Source organism: Asterias rubens, chromosome 9 (assembly GCF_902459465.1).
Source record: "Asterias rubens chromosome 9, eAstRub1.3, whole genome shotgun sequence".
Lineage (NCBI taxonomy): Eukaryota > Metazoa > Echinodermata > Asteroidea > Forcipulatida > Asteriidae > Asterias > Asterias rubens.
In genome coordinates this window covers 17,861,046-17,876,998 of record NC_047070.1, presented here as the reverse complement: position 1 = coordinate 17,876,998, position 15,953 = coordinate 17,861,046, and the positions used below count along the sequence as shown (strand labels likewise).

General features: G+C 37.9%; 2 protein-coding genes across 3 annotated transcripts; one reads left to right on the top strand and one right to left on the bottom strand.

The window, feature by feature from the left end:
• Window positions 1-99: 99 nt before the first annotated feature.
• On the bottom strand, window positions 100-8,353 carry LOC117294574 (uncharacterized protein C2orf42-like). Of its 2 annotated transcripts, none has more exons than XM_033777038.1 (7): window positions 8,293-8,353; window positions 6,426-7,290; window positions 5,152-5,256; window positions 4,068-4,280; window positions 3,168-3,376; window positions 2,830-2,989; window positions 100-2,346 (listed from the first exon to the last, which is right to left on the bottom strand). In XM_033777038.1, exons 2-7 carry the CDS (start codon window positions 7,246-7,248, stop codon window positions 2,153-2,155), a joined length of 1,704 nt encoding a protein of 567 aa, XP_033632929.1. In that variant the 5' UTR covers window positions 7,249-7,290; window positions 8,293-8,353; the 3' UTR covers window positions 100-2,152. The 2 variants fall into 2 exon arrangements, with proteins under 2 accessions (XP_033632929.1, XP_033632930.1); XM_033777039.1 differs by having other exon boundaries at window positions 6,426-7,286; window positions 8,293-8,352.
• Window positions 8,354-9,477: 1,124 nt separating this feature from the next.
• LOC117295039 lies at window positions 9,478-15,387 on the top strand. The gene is made up of 8 exons (XM_033777604.1): window positions 9,478-9,823; window positions 10,271-10,336; window positions 10,816-11,067; window positions 11,533-11,676; window positions 11,806-11,905; window positions 12,494-12,640; window positions 12,942-13,003; window positions 13,350-15,387. The coding sequence occupies exons 1-8, from the start codon at window positions 9,605-9,607 to the stop codon at window positions 13,860-13,862; spliced, it is 1,503 nt and encodes a 500-aa protein (XP_033633495.1). The 5' UTR covers window positions 9,478-9,604; the 3' UTR covers window positions 13,863-15,387.
• The last annotated feature ends 566 nt before the right edge of the window (window positions 15,388-15,953 follow it).

The window sequence follows — 15,953 nt, the reverse complement described above, 5'->3', positions numbered from 1 at the left end:
AACAAATAATGATTTTATTCTTAAAATATAAAGACAAATTTTTAAAATGAAAAACTCTGAGCATTGATTGTTCACTTGGCTCAAATATTTGGGCCACACCACAAGACCACAACTCAAAAGTATGTACTGGACCAAAATTTTGTTTACAGGACAGAATGGAAATGAGAATGAAAAATCAACAGTTTATTATACTTTAAAAAGGGTTCAAATATAAGCCACACAACTTCATGGAATACTATTTCAGTAAAGTTGGTTCGTTTTAATTTGAGGGTTCATAACCAACAAACCCCCTTTAGAAAAAAAATTGTTTGACAGAAATAGTTTTTACACAGTAATAGTTAATATCAATAGAGACATTTATTTAAGATTATGAGTTCAGATCTAATTGTGTGTATATTTGGAAAAGTTTTTTTAATAAAATATCATTTTAATTCTTGCCAAAATTGATTAATATTGTGTCTCTTTTATTTGTACACTGAATTTTGAGCAACATCTCCAACTGGTTGTGTACACACTTTCTAATCGAGGAGGTTTATATTATAGGTCCCCGGAATGACGAGTGTAAACCAACCCACACGCATGCATGGGCTGGTGCATCTATAGTCTGCCTATGGGTACAAGTCATGGCAGACATTGCCCTAAGCTGTGCTTGATAGACAATGTGACAAAGTGGAGTAGTAGAAGTGTGCAAGAGCTGAGAATAGCAATGATTGAAGGAATGCAGGTGATGGCGGCGACTCTACGGATGGATCCCTGTTACAATCGGAGGATGAGGTAGCCACGGCCGAAAAGTCTTTTCCGAATGGTGATGATTATTGTGATGCCTGGCATAACCCTTCGGGGTTTTAAGGACAGTGAAGTAAAACAAAAATACCCACACAAAGGCTTTAAAGGGTTTTAAGGACAGTGAAGTAAAACAAAAATACCCACACAAAGGCTTTACAGATACTTCAGTAGTTGACCAGATTTATTCAATACCTGCCAACGCAAGTGCAAATGTTCTCAAGTTTTTACATGTACTTTCTTTCTATACAGTATATGCAGAACAATATTTTATCATTATGTACACTTTTTTACAATAAGGATTGACAATCTCAGTCAGTCCTTTAACATCCAATCTGCCGTCTCTGTCTAGTTGTGGAAAAAATACATATTGGCTTATAATTTCAGTATTGAAAATGTTTGAGTCTAGGTTCAACTAACAAATAAAAAGTTTGAAAAGGGACTAAAAATGAGAGTTCACAAGGGGTCAGATTTGATAAATAGACGTTCAAAATGACAACATGACAGGATGTTTTTGACCAATGCACAGTGTTGACAGCAGCAGCAGCGTGAGGGTTCGAATCCTGCTCATGACACTTGTGCCCACCAGCATTAATTGCTTTGTAAGATTTTGGGAAGTTCTGCTATACCAGCTAGGGAATGATATCCATGCCGACTCAAACCAAATCAGCTAAGTGTAGCCCTCACCTTAAAGTGGCTTTTCAGCCTCACAACTAATGTTGGGCGATATCTCTTTAAAAATAATACATAATTGTATACTTGGATTCAGGCTGCCCCAACCTTTTGTTAATGACGGTATATTTCATTTTACAGAGATAAATATCTTTTAATTAGCACACGCAATAAAGATAAAGAGGCCTCCAACACCAGGTCCAAGAAGTCATACAAATTTCTCCACTAATTTATCAATGTCACAACATTAAACCAAAGATGAAACAGAAAATGTTCTATTAATTTGTCTGTGCGTGAATGTCATCGTGACATACTTTGAGTCACTTCCCATTTAAGAATTTTGAAGTTTTTGTTACTAGAGCTGTACTTAACGAAGAGCTGTACTTAACGACTCTTACTTTCTTGTAATGACCAGCATCACATTGGGTGCATTCGAATAGCTTCTCCTGAAGCTATCCAGGCTAAAGGTAGGGTACAAGACAAAGCAACACAAAATTGAACAAAAACAAGAGGTACTTCCGGCTTCAGCTCAAACACTTAAAAATACCATGTAAAGGCAAGGTAAAGATTTTGTTGAAGACCTTCAGGAAATGATTAACACGCAGAGGAATGAAAAAATTCAAAGTAAAGGCGCATAAAATACCATTCAGTTTTGATCCTGGCTACTGACCACCACGATGCACGCCCAACTTCTTCTTCATAATATTGTTATCGTTGTCTGCTGTCCCAAACTCGTCTTGGTACCAGGGAGTCGTTTCTCCACGTGTCCGTTACGTTGGTGGCCGTACTCAAATTTGATACGGAGCTCACCTATATGGGTGACGGGTAGAATCTCTGGGATCCACTCTATGATGAAGGGCGTGGGCTCGGTCATATCTGGTGAGGTGTGACCTGTGCAATCGGTCAAACGGAACAGAAGGACAATTTATTTGAATTTGCAATCTTTAATTGCTTTAAATAACTCGGAAAAGTGGACTAGTACTTCTGGTTTATTCTCCAAGTGGTAAAACTAAGAGCGTAAACTTGGTGCATAATTATTATGATTTATTTTAAGATTTAACAAATTGATACAGATCAGCAATTGTTTATTTGTTTTTATTTGACAATCCTATATTTCCAAAGAATATTTCCACTTTTCTAAGCTGAGTCCAATTTCATAGCTGCTTAAGCATAACAAAATTATGTTTACCAAGGCTACTGGCCAAAATACCATTTCAAATGTGTCATCGTATCCTGCTAATTTTTGCTCAGCAGAAAATTGTTAAACACTAGTTGCTGTAGCAACTGTATGAAATTTGGTCCAAATAAAACAAATTCTGAGCCCTTCCCAAGAACAAAGTACAATGTAAGTTCCGATATTTGTTTTTTACTCACCAACTTTTAGATAGGTCTTCAGCTCAAACGGTTTGATGGGTACTTGGCCATTGACCTTTCTGTAGGCTGAGGGGTCTTGGTCAAGCCGTGACGGGGTGGGACTCAGGGTGTAGGTACCATCACTGTTCTCAATAAAACTACGGGTTATCTCCAGTAACATCTGCAACAGAAATTTAAAGAATTTATATTATTGTTTATTCACTTCCTCCAGGGAAAAACCGCATAGTCGGGTAAGGACTGAAAAATTGTTTGTCAAGGTCAGAAATACAAAGTATTGCATCTACATTGTAGTTACAGGGAACCAATTTTAAGAGGATTTTTGTGTTTTTCTAACGTACCTCTTCCGTATCAAATATCTGCTTGACTTGTAAGACATTTGTGAGGTGCCACATATACTTGGAGAAGGTTCCTAGTGGGAGGGCGTCCTTTCTGATGAATGCCGTCGTTGCGTTAGGCAGTCGCTTCTTCTTGCTGCCACTGGAAATACGCTGCTGCAGGAGCTCAAAGAACACTTGGGGTACGTGGAAAACCAACGGTTCTGGCCGACCTACATGAATAGGGCAGAAGAAATGTTAGCCTAATCAGTATTACAACTTCTGTCCCTAAGGGACCTGTAGACAAACAGTAATAATATAAAATACAAACAATTTAGAAAAAAGCCATGAATCAAAACAGAAAATTTAGTGTGAAACACTTTGTTTACATGGATAAAGGAGACAAGTAACAACATGTAAAACACAACACAAAGCAAGGTGCATGATAATATCATCTACTTAGCAATTATGCAAAAGAAAGGGCAAAAAATGTGAGAGTTGAGATAATTTGAAAACAAGTAAATATAACAGAAGCCAGTAATCTTAAAAATGTAAATCAGTTAGGTTGACAAATACATGTACACACATTAAAATTGAATCCTTCAAAATATCAAGAGTCAGGTTAGCAAAATACACAAATTAAAACTTGGTATGAACAATTTTAGCCAACAGACAAAGTGCCCCTCTACTTAATGTCCAATATTACCACACCTTCGCTCTTAACGGGGCACAGCAATTTCCCTCTGGTAAGGGGTACCTTTTTGAGAAAAATTTCTACAGGAACATTGCAAAAGGCAGTACAGCAAAAGCACTGGACACCCCGACAATTGCAGTAGGTGCCGTGGGTTATTTTAAGGCCTGTATTACTATCCCTGTAATATGCTTTTAAATCTTTGTAAGCTACTAAAAAAAGCCAGAACTTACCATCAAACTGGTAATGCATTGTTTGGTTGATCCGTTCCGTGACACTCGCCAGCCACCGGGTAAAACCGATGGAGGAGTTCTCACCATCCGGTGGTGTAACCTGAACCTTACTGGGTGTCGTTGGGGGCATAAACTGCCCCCTCTTTGTGGCCTGCTTCTTGGTAGGAGAGGCTGCACTCTCCTGGAGGGTAAGGAGGGCACTGCTTGCTTGGGCTGCAAAGTGAAAGAGTTTAACAAGTATTAATCTAAAATACTGTACAGTTGAGGGAAAGTATCTCCTACATGTTTGTAGCATCACACAGGTAGTAGTAGTTCTTTTCAGAACAGAGAAGTCTTCCGAATTCCGAAGGTATACTTCGCGGTAGTGGATTATAAAGCCAGACAGTTCTCCAAGGAACAAAATATACTCAGCAAGTAGACACAAACATGATGTCACAGCAAACAAAATATTGATATCTCAACATCAATGCCTCAAATCCCAGATCACACATAATAATAACAATAATAATAATATATACCGGCTCAAAGGAAAATATGATCTTCACTTTGAATATTGTGTAAAATGAAATAATAATAACCTTTTTATTAATAATGCTCCAGTTCTAGCGTAGGCTATTCAATAGCACATGACAATGTACAATAAAAACAGATACTTCTTTTAGTAAAATTATAAATAAGAAACAAACATGGAGCATTACAATAAATAAAAGTATATACAAGTGCAGTTGACTATCGTTAATACAAATGACAATGGATCAACTGAAGGACTAATCAAAATATCAAATATATTTAGTTATCAAGGTCACACTTCCAGGGGTTATGATCGAGCCAAAAATTGCGTATAGAGATCCTACAACACTTGGAACGTGGTTGGGATATATGCTAAATTTCTTCATCAGCCATTCTGACATATGGCTGTCACAGACTTCAATGACATTATCAACACCCAAACCAAACAGTGCATTCTGATACTATAGTGTCCACAATATCTCAAAATGTATACTGGAAAGTAACCTTGCCCAGCAATAATGTTAATTCCAGGCTAGTAATTATTCAAACACCAATGATGTGCTGTTCTACCCACCTAACATGTCATCCTTGCGTTGAATCTTGATGAGCAGGTTTGGATTGTTTTCCTCTGCTACAACCTGGTCCAGTTGGAGTGGTTCACTAATTACAGTTATTGATTCTGAGTTGGGGCAAACAAAGAATAAAAAGAACATTAAGTACTTATACTGGATTAGTAAGGATATTTATATAGTGCTGGGCGAATATTGAAATTTTGATATTCGGATACCGCTGGCCAACTATCCGAAATTAACCGGATATTCGAATAGGTTTTTTCGCCGCTAGAGGGCGCTATTTAAAAAAATAAAAATAATATTTGTTTTGCCGCTAGAGGGCGCTGTTCGTTTGTGAATGAGATCGTATGGGCGGATTGATATAAGTTTTAGACAGTGTCACTCGGTTCATTCATAAAAATAACCGGATCTTATTTAAAGATGGTGATTTGCTTTTTCTTTTGATCGTGATTGACTCTACGTGAAGGAAAACTTTCGTAATCTTTGAACAATTTGCGTCAGAAATGTCATTGTTTTAACTCTTCACGGAGGTGAGCATAGTTAAATACTTAATTTATGCTGTTTTATGCTGTCTTAATAGAAGTTTCATAAGGATTCAGACAAAACATTCATATCAGTTGTCGCCCGATGTCCGCGCATATTCGGATATTAAAAGAATATCCGGTTACTTGGTTGTAATTACAGAACTATCCGGTTTATAAATAGGTATTCGCGCCCTATGCGGATATCCGGTTAAGAAAAAAAAGGCATTCGCGGTTACGGATAGGAAAACCTATATGCCATTAACCGGATATTCGAATAATTCGCCCAGGCCTATATTTAGAAGATATTTATCTGAAAGTCAACATTTCAAGACCACTGGACTTGTCATGTACTGAGTGACAGGCATTATGCTAAGATCACTGGCCATTGTTGCCCTGGTTTTGGCATTGGTGCCTCTATAAAGGTTTCCAATAGAATTGGTCCTTTGCAAAATAAAAGTGGCCTTGGCCTTTAAAAGATGAACTTCAATGCCTGAATATAAGGTGCAAAATTTACCTGGTACATGTATGTCTGCTGACACCTGGTGTACACAAATTTTCCCATAATCCCATTGTATATAAAAATGTAAAAATGATGACACCCTTTATGCAATCAGATTTTTAGAGTGTTGAAAACAATACTATTTGAATTGACTCAAGTTCACTCATGCTATTTAGTTAAACTTTTCAGAAAAACAAATTGCTGAACTCCTGTATTACAGGTTAGACAATGACAGTTAACGTCACAGACTCACCAACTGAATCCAAGTTGATGAAAAAATCAAATTCTTTAGCCAATGCCTCATCACTTGCAAACGCACAGATGCATGCGTAGAAATGTACACAGCGCCGTTTTAACTCCTCTCCAGGGGCTGCTCGAAAGTTTCTAAATTGTCGACAGGTGCATTGGAACTTGTGCTCAACAGTGCCGTTCTTACGCTGGCTCTCCGAAAACGAGAAGTGGAGGAAGCCCAGCAGGTTCTTGGGCTGGATCTTACACTTGACGACCATGACATTCTTACTGACTCTCTGGACAACGGGGCCTGTGGTCTCTGTCGCCAGCAGCCATATAGCCTGCTTGATCTCATTCGACACCGGCAGAGAGTTCAGGACATAGTTTTTCAGAGTTAAGGGGGTGGCTTCTGTCTCACTCTCAAGGGCCAGTCTAAGGTGGTTGCAATGTACAATTTCAGTTGTGGCAGCGATGGGGTCTGTTGGTTTCTGACAAAGGTCAACGTAGCAGCGGGTCCCCTGTAACACTTGTCCCTGCAAATCCATCAACGGGTGTAAGGGTAACTCTACAAAACCCCTATAATCTGGTCCCCGGTCCCGGAGTCTCACTGAGAAGACCTGAACAGTAGAGCCTGTCATGATCTTGACAGCATCTGCACTATGCCCTTTTTTCCGCCCTGCCCCCCGGAGGACCATGTTGCAGGCTTTGTTTTTGCAGCTCAGTCCTCTGATCCCGTTGTAGAATCCACAGCTGGGACATTTCTTAACACCACGCAGGGTTGGTTTGCCAAGATCCTTCAGCAACTCCTTTACTTTGGTGGTGGAGGATTTATCTTTGGCTGCCATGGCTTGACTTTGAAGGGAGGTCCACTTCTCAATCAACCCTACCTATACAAAATTGTTAATATACACTCCATATTAAATTATGTTTGACTTGACACAAGTCTTCAATAAATTTATTTACAAATAAAGACTGGCTGAATATTTTAATGGTTAATTATCCACTCCACCTACTCTGGCCAGCTGATGAGGTCGTGATTCGATTAGCATGATTGGGATAATTCCAAAATAGCCGTACTCGGTAAACACAGAGGAAAGTAATTTGTAGGAAGCTGAATATGTTTATTTTTAAAAAACTTGTTAATAATTCTTTTCAGAACCACCCTCCCAACTCATTAGACTTGACTCTTGAGAGATAGTCATTAAGTTACATGCATGGTGTTACCGCAAACTTTTCCATATCGTATTTCCACCATGCAAAGTTTCAAATCCTAGTCCTACTACTATGAGGGTAGTACTATTTTTGGAAAAGTTTCCGTATGGCGCCACCACTTTTTCATTCGATATGAAATAATATAGTATCTAATTTACCTCAATGAGATATCCCTTTTTCTAAAAATGAGTGAAAAAGTGGTGGCGCCATACGGAAAGTTATCCCTATTTTTTCAGTGGGGCTTGAATTGAAGCGAAATATTATTTAAATTTAAATAAAAATTAATGAAAAAAAAATTGAAAATTGCACATATCGATTTTAATAAACATTTCTAACGAAATTTTGATGCCACTTCTGACCTTGTCAAAAAACTAATTTTGTTCTCCTTACGTGCACGACCATGAATGTAGAAATACCCGCCAGATATTGCTAAATTACAATACAAGACAACAGTCAACAGTTGGGACGGAAGGGAACAATTCCTGCCCCAGCAGACGACCTAACGCCATGAACGCCGTGCAGTTCGCACGAACAAAAATAATGGCACACACTGCAAATAATACAGTTTAATTTACCCTAACCGAAAACTAACAATGCAAAATGTATGCGAACACTACACACTCTTCTAGAGTACTCACGGAATCTGTGTATGCTATTTTCTACTTGTATGTACTTACAAAAAAGGCATTTTCCAACTGCAAATCGTCTGCTGTTTTCAATTCAAGTACAGAACGGACGCCATGTTGGTAAGAAATAGCGCGACGACAGCGGTAAAAACGGACTCTCTGATTGGTCTATTTACATCACATGAAGCTTTACATTTCTGACGTCAATTTCAATTGGGCCTCATTTTGTGTGTGTATAATGCCCATGCCCGTATAATGTATCATTCTGCCCTGGAAAAAAAACTGCAAAACACTCAGCTCAAATTGAAATTATCAATATTTCTTCACCAATATATACACAACTTATTTCATTGACATTAGTTTAAAAAGGGAAAATAAATATTAAGTAAAGTAAAATGGGTAAATGAATACTTTCGTTGCTTACAAAATAAGGAAAAACTTTTATAAATCGGCCTGCTGTCGCTTTTTCATGCTTTTTCTTATAGCTCCATGAACGATATTAATTTGTTGTAAAGTACTTTTGATGCGAATAAATTAAACCTATTGATTTCAAAATAAGTGTCCAATGTAATATATCGTTTCTCTGACATTTTGTTTCTTCGATCCATGCTTCGACTTCGATGTATCAGTTTTTTAGTTTCTGGGAAGGTTACGAAGGGGTCGGTGAATGAAAGTGGCGAGATACGTGCGCCCCGCCGACCGACCCGAGCGCTGACAACAATGTTTGCAAAAGTTGAATGTATCCCTAGATACGCCTGAATATTTCTAAACATAACTGTTTGCAAATTAACTGAACTTTAGGGTTGACCAATAACAACAACAATGCGGGCGGTGGATAAAAGCTTACCGAAACCCTGGATTTCAGAAAGATCACGCATCATAACAATGAAAACAACATGATCAATAACAAAAGTGACCTACTTAATGGACTGTACCAACATTCAGCGGGGAGGTAAACAATGAGCAGATAGTAAATATTGTGCCTTAAAATAAGAAATTTATAAAAAAAATATTTCTAAAACAATATTGAGTGTTATCTTTCTCAATAATTGGGTTATTATAATTACTAAACTGTACACAGATAGAAAAACAACTTAGTATTTGTATTGGAATACTACTCTAGAAAAATGGACCAGTTCACAACAGACCTGCGCATGACATAATGGCATGCGTGTCTTGATTAAATGGCGTTTTGCATATTATAATATTGTGTCAGATCACCAGCCATAACTAGCTGCCGTATGTCATATGATGGCCGGCCCAGAGGTAAATTATATCATAAATCTCGGAAATGACGAAAAACTCGTCAGTTGATGTGCTATTCTTTAAGAAATATGTAATCTGCTTGAGTTGAAGATACACCATGGCGACACTTCTGCAGGTTTTGCTCGTCATTTTTGTGGTAAACTGCGGTGTTCTTGTGGCAAACTGTCGGGTGTATGAACCAAACATTAGCCTTTATTATGGACAGGCTGATGCTGTGTTGGTGCCAGGGAATGGCGGCATATTACAATACAATGAATTTGGGTTTGGAACACATGGATCATTGGATGGGAATCTTGAATGTAAGCCGACTGTTTATGTAAGTAATTCTTCGAGATGTATAATTGAATAGTTGAGATACGATGAATTAGTATTAAAAAAAAATTGTTAAAATTAAATCATGTTTATTTGTATTTTTTATTTTTTAAAGACTAAGATTAATTTTAATTGTTTAATGAGAATAAGACTTAACTTGATCTTTATTTTTCTCACAGACTGAGAGTCATCTAAAGATCTATTCTTAGTTTCATCTGGTCTGGAAAACAGTGGTTTCTGCCACAAATATTAAAATATTATAAATATCTGTGACAATTCAGATTGCTGTCAGTTTCCCTTGTTTTGTTTATTAGTTCTTGGAACCAGGAGAGTTATGTTATCGCAACTTACCATGGAGGTGCCCTGTGTTTTTTGGAAAGTTTTGGTTTTATGTATCAAAAATTTTTAATTAAAAATTGATGAATGTTTGTGTCCTTAACTCTCCCTTCAGAAAAATTCAGAGAACAGCGCTCCAAACCTTTGGCTTCTGGGATGTACGGCATTAGAGAAGAAAGAGGTAATCACTTTTTCTCAAATTACATGGCTCTGCTTACCGCGGACTTCTGTGGATAAGCAGTGCCACAATGTCAGATACAAACTTGAGGATATTTGTAAAGTTCCTTATAATGGCAGGCCTCGAAATAACCCACAGCACCCACTTGCAATTGCTGTGGTGCCCTGTGCTTTTGTTGTGGTGCCCTCTGCAAACTTACATTTTGTCCATACCATTGAAGTTCCCCTTATTATATCAGAGGAAAACTGCCAGGCCCCTTCAACAGCGAAGTTCAAGGCCTGAGATTGCTTCTAGAATGTCTAGTTTATTACTTTGAAAAACTTCAAACTCATTTTTGCATGTTACCTTACATGAGCAGAAGTATGTTCACAATATACATCATGATCAAGGTATGTCATCATGATGACATACCCAACTGTTAAATTCATTTAACAAGTTTCTTTATGATAATACTAAATAAAGGTGTTTTCTGTTCATAAAAGCTTGAAGAGATTGGTCACACTCGTCTCAACCAGGCTTGTCAGAAGCTGCAATTTCCAGATGATGTCGAGAAGAACTTCAGCATTATTTGCCAGGCAATACCTGTGAATCCCATCGGCAAGTCTCAGAGTGGTAACTACTGGGAGGCCCACCACAAATTCAGCCGGAATGCCTTCTTGAGTTTCATGCTGCTGCAGTGTCCGAGAGAGGTCCCTAATAAGACACGGATGAGAATTGAAGAAGTTCGGTGCAAGGTAGAGACAAAAGTGGTTACATCCATCTGTTTTGACAACCCTATGTTCCGACACACCTAGTGTAGTTTCCTGGTCTTAACCCTAATCCTAGTGTGTAAATCATCAGTGTTTTTCCTAAAAAAGGGGGTGTCAGAATATAGAGCAGTCATCAAGAAAACAAGTGTCATTACTTGTCATTCGATGTGATTTCATTGCATCAGTTTCAAATGTAATGTAGCTTGAACTCAGTAATACCATTGTGGATCGTCATGGCAGCATGATCTTGAACACTGGACTTGAGTCGTTATGTTGTCATGGTTGTGGCATTTAGGTTCTTGAGCAAGACTCTTTTAACCATTATTACTTCAACATATGCATTGTATATTTTATTGTATTGTAAAGAATATTGTGCTTTTTAATGACTTGCAAAAACCCAATCTTATACTGATCTTTAAATTCCGGAGAAACTTTGCATCCACATTGCAGGGCAGGCTCGTGGTTATGAACAACAACAAGAAGAGTCATCTGAGCATAGACGAGGGCGCTCTCCTACCGATGTACAAGATTCTGGTCATGGTTTGGGTCGTACTCCAAGCATTATGGATCGCTAATTGGATCAAATTCCGAGAGGTAGTGATGTCTTTTCTTTTTTCCCCAAAATAAGTTAATTTCTTTTAAAAGAAATGCAATTGTTTTCTGTGAGTTGAACAATTTAAATGTTATACAAAATAAGGTGAAATTTTTGCTTTTTGAATTCAGTTCTCCAACCATCTACACAAATTGATGTTTGTCGCTCCATCCTTCAAGTTTCTGTTGCTCACATTATCTCTGGTGTGGTGGGAGATTATTGCCGCTACTGGTGAGTAAAAGCTTTCTGAATTAACACAGGCCTCGAAATAAGCCGAGACACCCACAGCAATTATTGTTATACCCTGTAGTGCCCTTTGCAAGGTTCCTGTGCAAATTATATCGTAGAGGTGCCCCTTCCCAGAGGAAAATTGCGGTAATGTGGTTTGGGAATGATTAGAAATGTGCACAGCCGCAACTGTGGATACACAATTTGATGGTAAACAAATATGGCCTTGATGATTACTAACAGGCACTTGCAAATTTTGAGTCACGAGTTATATAAATAGCTGTCATGGGTCGTAAAACATTATGTCTGAAAACAATACAAAGTGCAGTTGATTTACTTGTGTTTTTTTAATATGTAGTGCTTTTACATGTAGTTAGAATTACTGCAAAACAGGGCATTTTTGTTTTTGCCTATGTGCCTACTCCATGTAGGCATTCTTCACCTACACATCTGGTGCAGAAATTAAGCGCTTGCGCAGTAAGCAAAGAATGGTGATCTAAGCGCAGAATTTTATGGTAAGCAGAGTCTCCCTACAGGGTTTTAACAGAGATTTGTGGTATAAATTGATGAAGGTTTGCTATGATTTTCTAGGTTATGAGAACACTACTCTGGAGATGTACCGAGACATCATTCAAAGCACCGAGGTTGTCATGCTATTTATGACCATGATGCTTGCAGCTGAAGGCTGGTGTGTCCTCAGACCTCGCATCAGAAATATTCGCTGTTTACTCATACCAGGTAGGTCATTTATCAACCTTGTTTCCAGGGGTTTGTTTAGATGATCTTTCTGTCAAGGGAACTCGGCAAACTCCCACAAGGGGATATGAATGTTAATCTGGCAACAGCCAATCTCTGTCATACAAACATATGTTTAACTATGATTATGAATTGCATAAATCAAGAAATTGTGATTCAGTATCAATACTTATTCTAGTCATTGTGAAATCAGCGGTTAGCTTGTTAGGAATTGAACCCAAAACCATGAGAATGATGTAACTTTTATGATTCAAATATTGCATGGTCTTATTTTTCTCCACAGTTCTTTTTCTGGTATTTTTAGGCTCATCAATATGTGCCATCTGGGTGCATAATTACTTCATGGTAAGTTGAGATAATATCTTGATTCTAATCACTCATAGTATAAGGATGGTACACTAATGGTAATTAAAACCGTTCTTGCATTGATCTCTGACTGCTCAATAAAGGTCAATGTCAATTGAGTATTTTTTATTATTAATATAAAACCACCCTTTTCAAAGGTTCAAAATTGCTGTAAAAAGTACCGAGTTTATAACATGGCTTTTGAAGGATTCCCGACGGATGTGAAGAGGTTGATTGTTTCATATTGTTAGTGCACTGACCAAATGCTTGTTAGCAATGTATGCTTGTTAACATGCAAGTGCAATGTATTCTCATATCATTTTGTGTGTGTATCTCTCTGTTACAGGCATTTGCCGTTTGTAGCATCGTTTTTGTTATTTACCGAACTGTGAAATGGAGCACCTACAATATGCTCTACCTGACGCGTCAGATTTTGCGCAACTCACGCTACATTCAGGAGAAGCATCTGCGCTTCAACAACGTCAGCATCACGAAGCAACTCACCGAGAAGCGCAACATTTTCATCCGGCTCAGGTTCATCTGCACCTTCTACACGATTGTCTTTGCCATGGTGATCACGATGTCCACGTTCCTGACGGAGTATGCGTGGGCCCAAACGATAGCGTACGAACTCCCCGAGTTGATGGTGTTCATCGGGCTGGGCCTGATCTTCCGGCTGAGGGACTTTGCGCCATTTGAGAACATCAAGGTGATTCTGCCTAAAGAAAACTCTGTGATAATACTGCTGCCGTTCCCTCATGAGATGTGGCCCAAGAGACAAAAACTGGCCCTGGGTAAACCAATCAACCAGTCTTCAGATTTCACAGAAGAGGATCAGTGCGACGAAGACAAATTTTGAAGAGTGTAATTCAGCTGAAAGTTTTAAAGGATTAGATTTCCAGACAACTCAAGGGAAAGAAGAAGACCCTTTGCTCTGGTTGTAAACCACAGGGTGAATCTTTCGTTAGTATACAGTCTTTCGGACACACAGTTGTGTGGACTTTCTTCTGTGGAATAAACTACTGATATCTCTTCATAATCAACAATCTGTCAATAACCTGTCAAAAAACTGTAAAGCGCATTTGAACATTCGCTATATAAATACATTATTATTGTTATGTTATTCCCTTCTCAGTTTTCTGAAGAATTCTCATGTTGGGACCCTTGTCCAAAGAAAAACATGTTGAGGATCTTTGTTCCATTGCGAACAAAGTCCCTGCTGCTGTGTGCATGCCTGTTCATAAGGTACTACGAGTACTGGTATAGAAGACTTTCAAGTGTGAACTTTGGTTTTCACTTCTGCTATAGCCACTAAAATGTTTGCCATGTGTGAAATGGTAGTAATGAAAACTATTTCCTGATAAAAAATAAGTTTGGAAAATTTTGCTTGTCACTTAAAAGTTAAAAGCAAATTCTGAATACCATGAAGTACTAATGTTTGTCACTGGTACCCTGCAACAAATTTTGTATAATATTATTTTTGAGCTTCTTGAGCTCAGCAGCCAAGTCAAATTGTGACCATGAAAGTTTTCAAAGGTATATTTTAAACTATCAATAAATCATGACTATAAATACTTTAATTCAGTTTTGTTTCTCGTAAAAATAGAAGGACTATCCCACCTATATTTCTTCCTATATGCATAAAACTGTTGCCCTAAATTTCCTGTGAAAAACCTTTTTAAGAAAGAAAAGCTAGGTCTTTTTCTTCACACAACAGTTGTATAATATATCAACACCACTCAGACTGGCACTGACAAATGAAAGCATTTTGAAGTTTCACATTTCCAGTTAAAAACTTTATCATGCAGACAGTGGGAGGGTATTCTCAAATCAAGTTACTCGGTTTTAAAGTTTAAAGTTAAAGAACTATAGTACTATGCACAGTTATTTTGTTTGTATATTTGCTGTAAATCCCACGTGTAAATGCATGTTTTAAATTATTTATTATACGTACATGTAAAAAATTTGTCAGTCACTATTGTACAATAATATAAGAAAGAAAAAAACACAATTTTGGTTTGTGTTTGCAAAACTTTGACCGTTGGAAATCGGGATGTAAAGATGTCGTTTATTTATTTATTTATCAAGTAACTAACAGGGAATAAACTACAAGGAAAACTGACTGTCTGCCGCTTCCCAGGTTGTCTTAAAACTTGGGTGTGATCCCTAGCTATACAACAGTTAACGGTTATATGGCTTAGGCTTTGAACTGGCAGCCCAGTACAACGATAACGATTAAAAAGGACGGTATTCTGGACCATGGGGCGTGGCAGGGGGGCTTCTTTTGAGACTATACTGTAAATAATAAGTATTATATAACACCCAAGCAGATCCTTGCCATTTGATTGGAGGATTGTCCGTCACGTGATAGCAAATAAAAGTACCAATGCACGCTGAGTCACTCACCGTGCTTTTTCGTTCCATCCGAAAAGTACCATTGCACGCTGGCAGCGTGCAATGGTACTTTTCGGATGGAACGAAAAAGCTGAGTAAAAACATAACTGCGTGCGCGTGTCTTTGGTAACGCAGCAGGTGTTACTGCAAGAAGGCATAGTAAAATTACTAGTATTCGGCTTCTACAGTTGAAATTGATTGTTTTGAAAGTTGTATCTTTCAATCAAAATGACAAAGATCTACTTGGATGTTATATAAAACAAATAATGAATGTTTTTCATTCGTGCAATGGTGCGAATATGTTCATTCGTTGAAAGCTGGAATGTTCCATTCAACTCGGCTCCGCCTCGTTGAATAGAACATTCCCTCTTTCAACTCATGAACATTATTCGCACCATTGCACTCATAAACATTCATTATGTGTATACTATTTGATTTTAAATCCAGTACTCGTATATTGTAAATTGGATGTGTGAAAATGTCATGCCAAGATTATTGAACTGGGCCACTGTATCTCAAACTATTTTTGTAATAAGCTTTATTTTGAAATTTGTAT

Bases quoted from the DNA above. Each gene is read 5' to 3' on its own strand.
- LOC117294574 (XM_033777038.1), bottom strand. From the start codon at position 7,248: ATGGCAGCCAAAGATAAATCCTCCACCACCAAAGTAAAGGAGTTGCTG. The intron at 4,281-5,151 runs GTGGGTAGAACA...TTCACTTTGCAG, and splicing joins ACGCAAGGATGACATGTTAG to CCCAAGCAAGCAGTGCCCTC. The intron at 3,377-4,067 runs GTAAGTTCTGGC...CTATTCATGTAG, and splicing joins AATGCATTACCAGTTTGATG to GTCGGCCAGAACCGTTGGTT.
- LOC117295039 (XM_033777604.1), top strand. From the start codon at position 9,605: ATGGCGACACTTCTGCAGGTTTTGCTCGTCATTTTTGTGGTAAACTGC. The intron at 10,337-10,815 runs GTAATCACTTTT...TGTTCATAAAAG, and splicing joins CGGCATTAGAGAAGAAAGAG to CTTGAAGAGATTGGTCACAC. The intron at 12,641-12,941 runs GTAGGTCATTTA...TTTTCTCCACAG, and splicing joins TCGCTGTTTACTCATACCAG to TTCTTTTTCTGGTATTTTTA.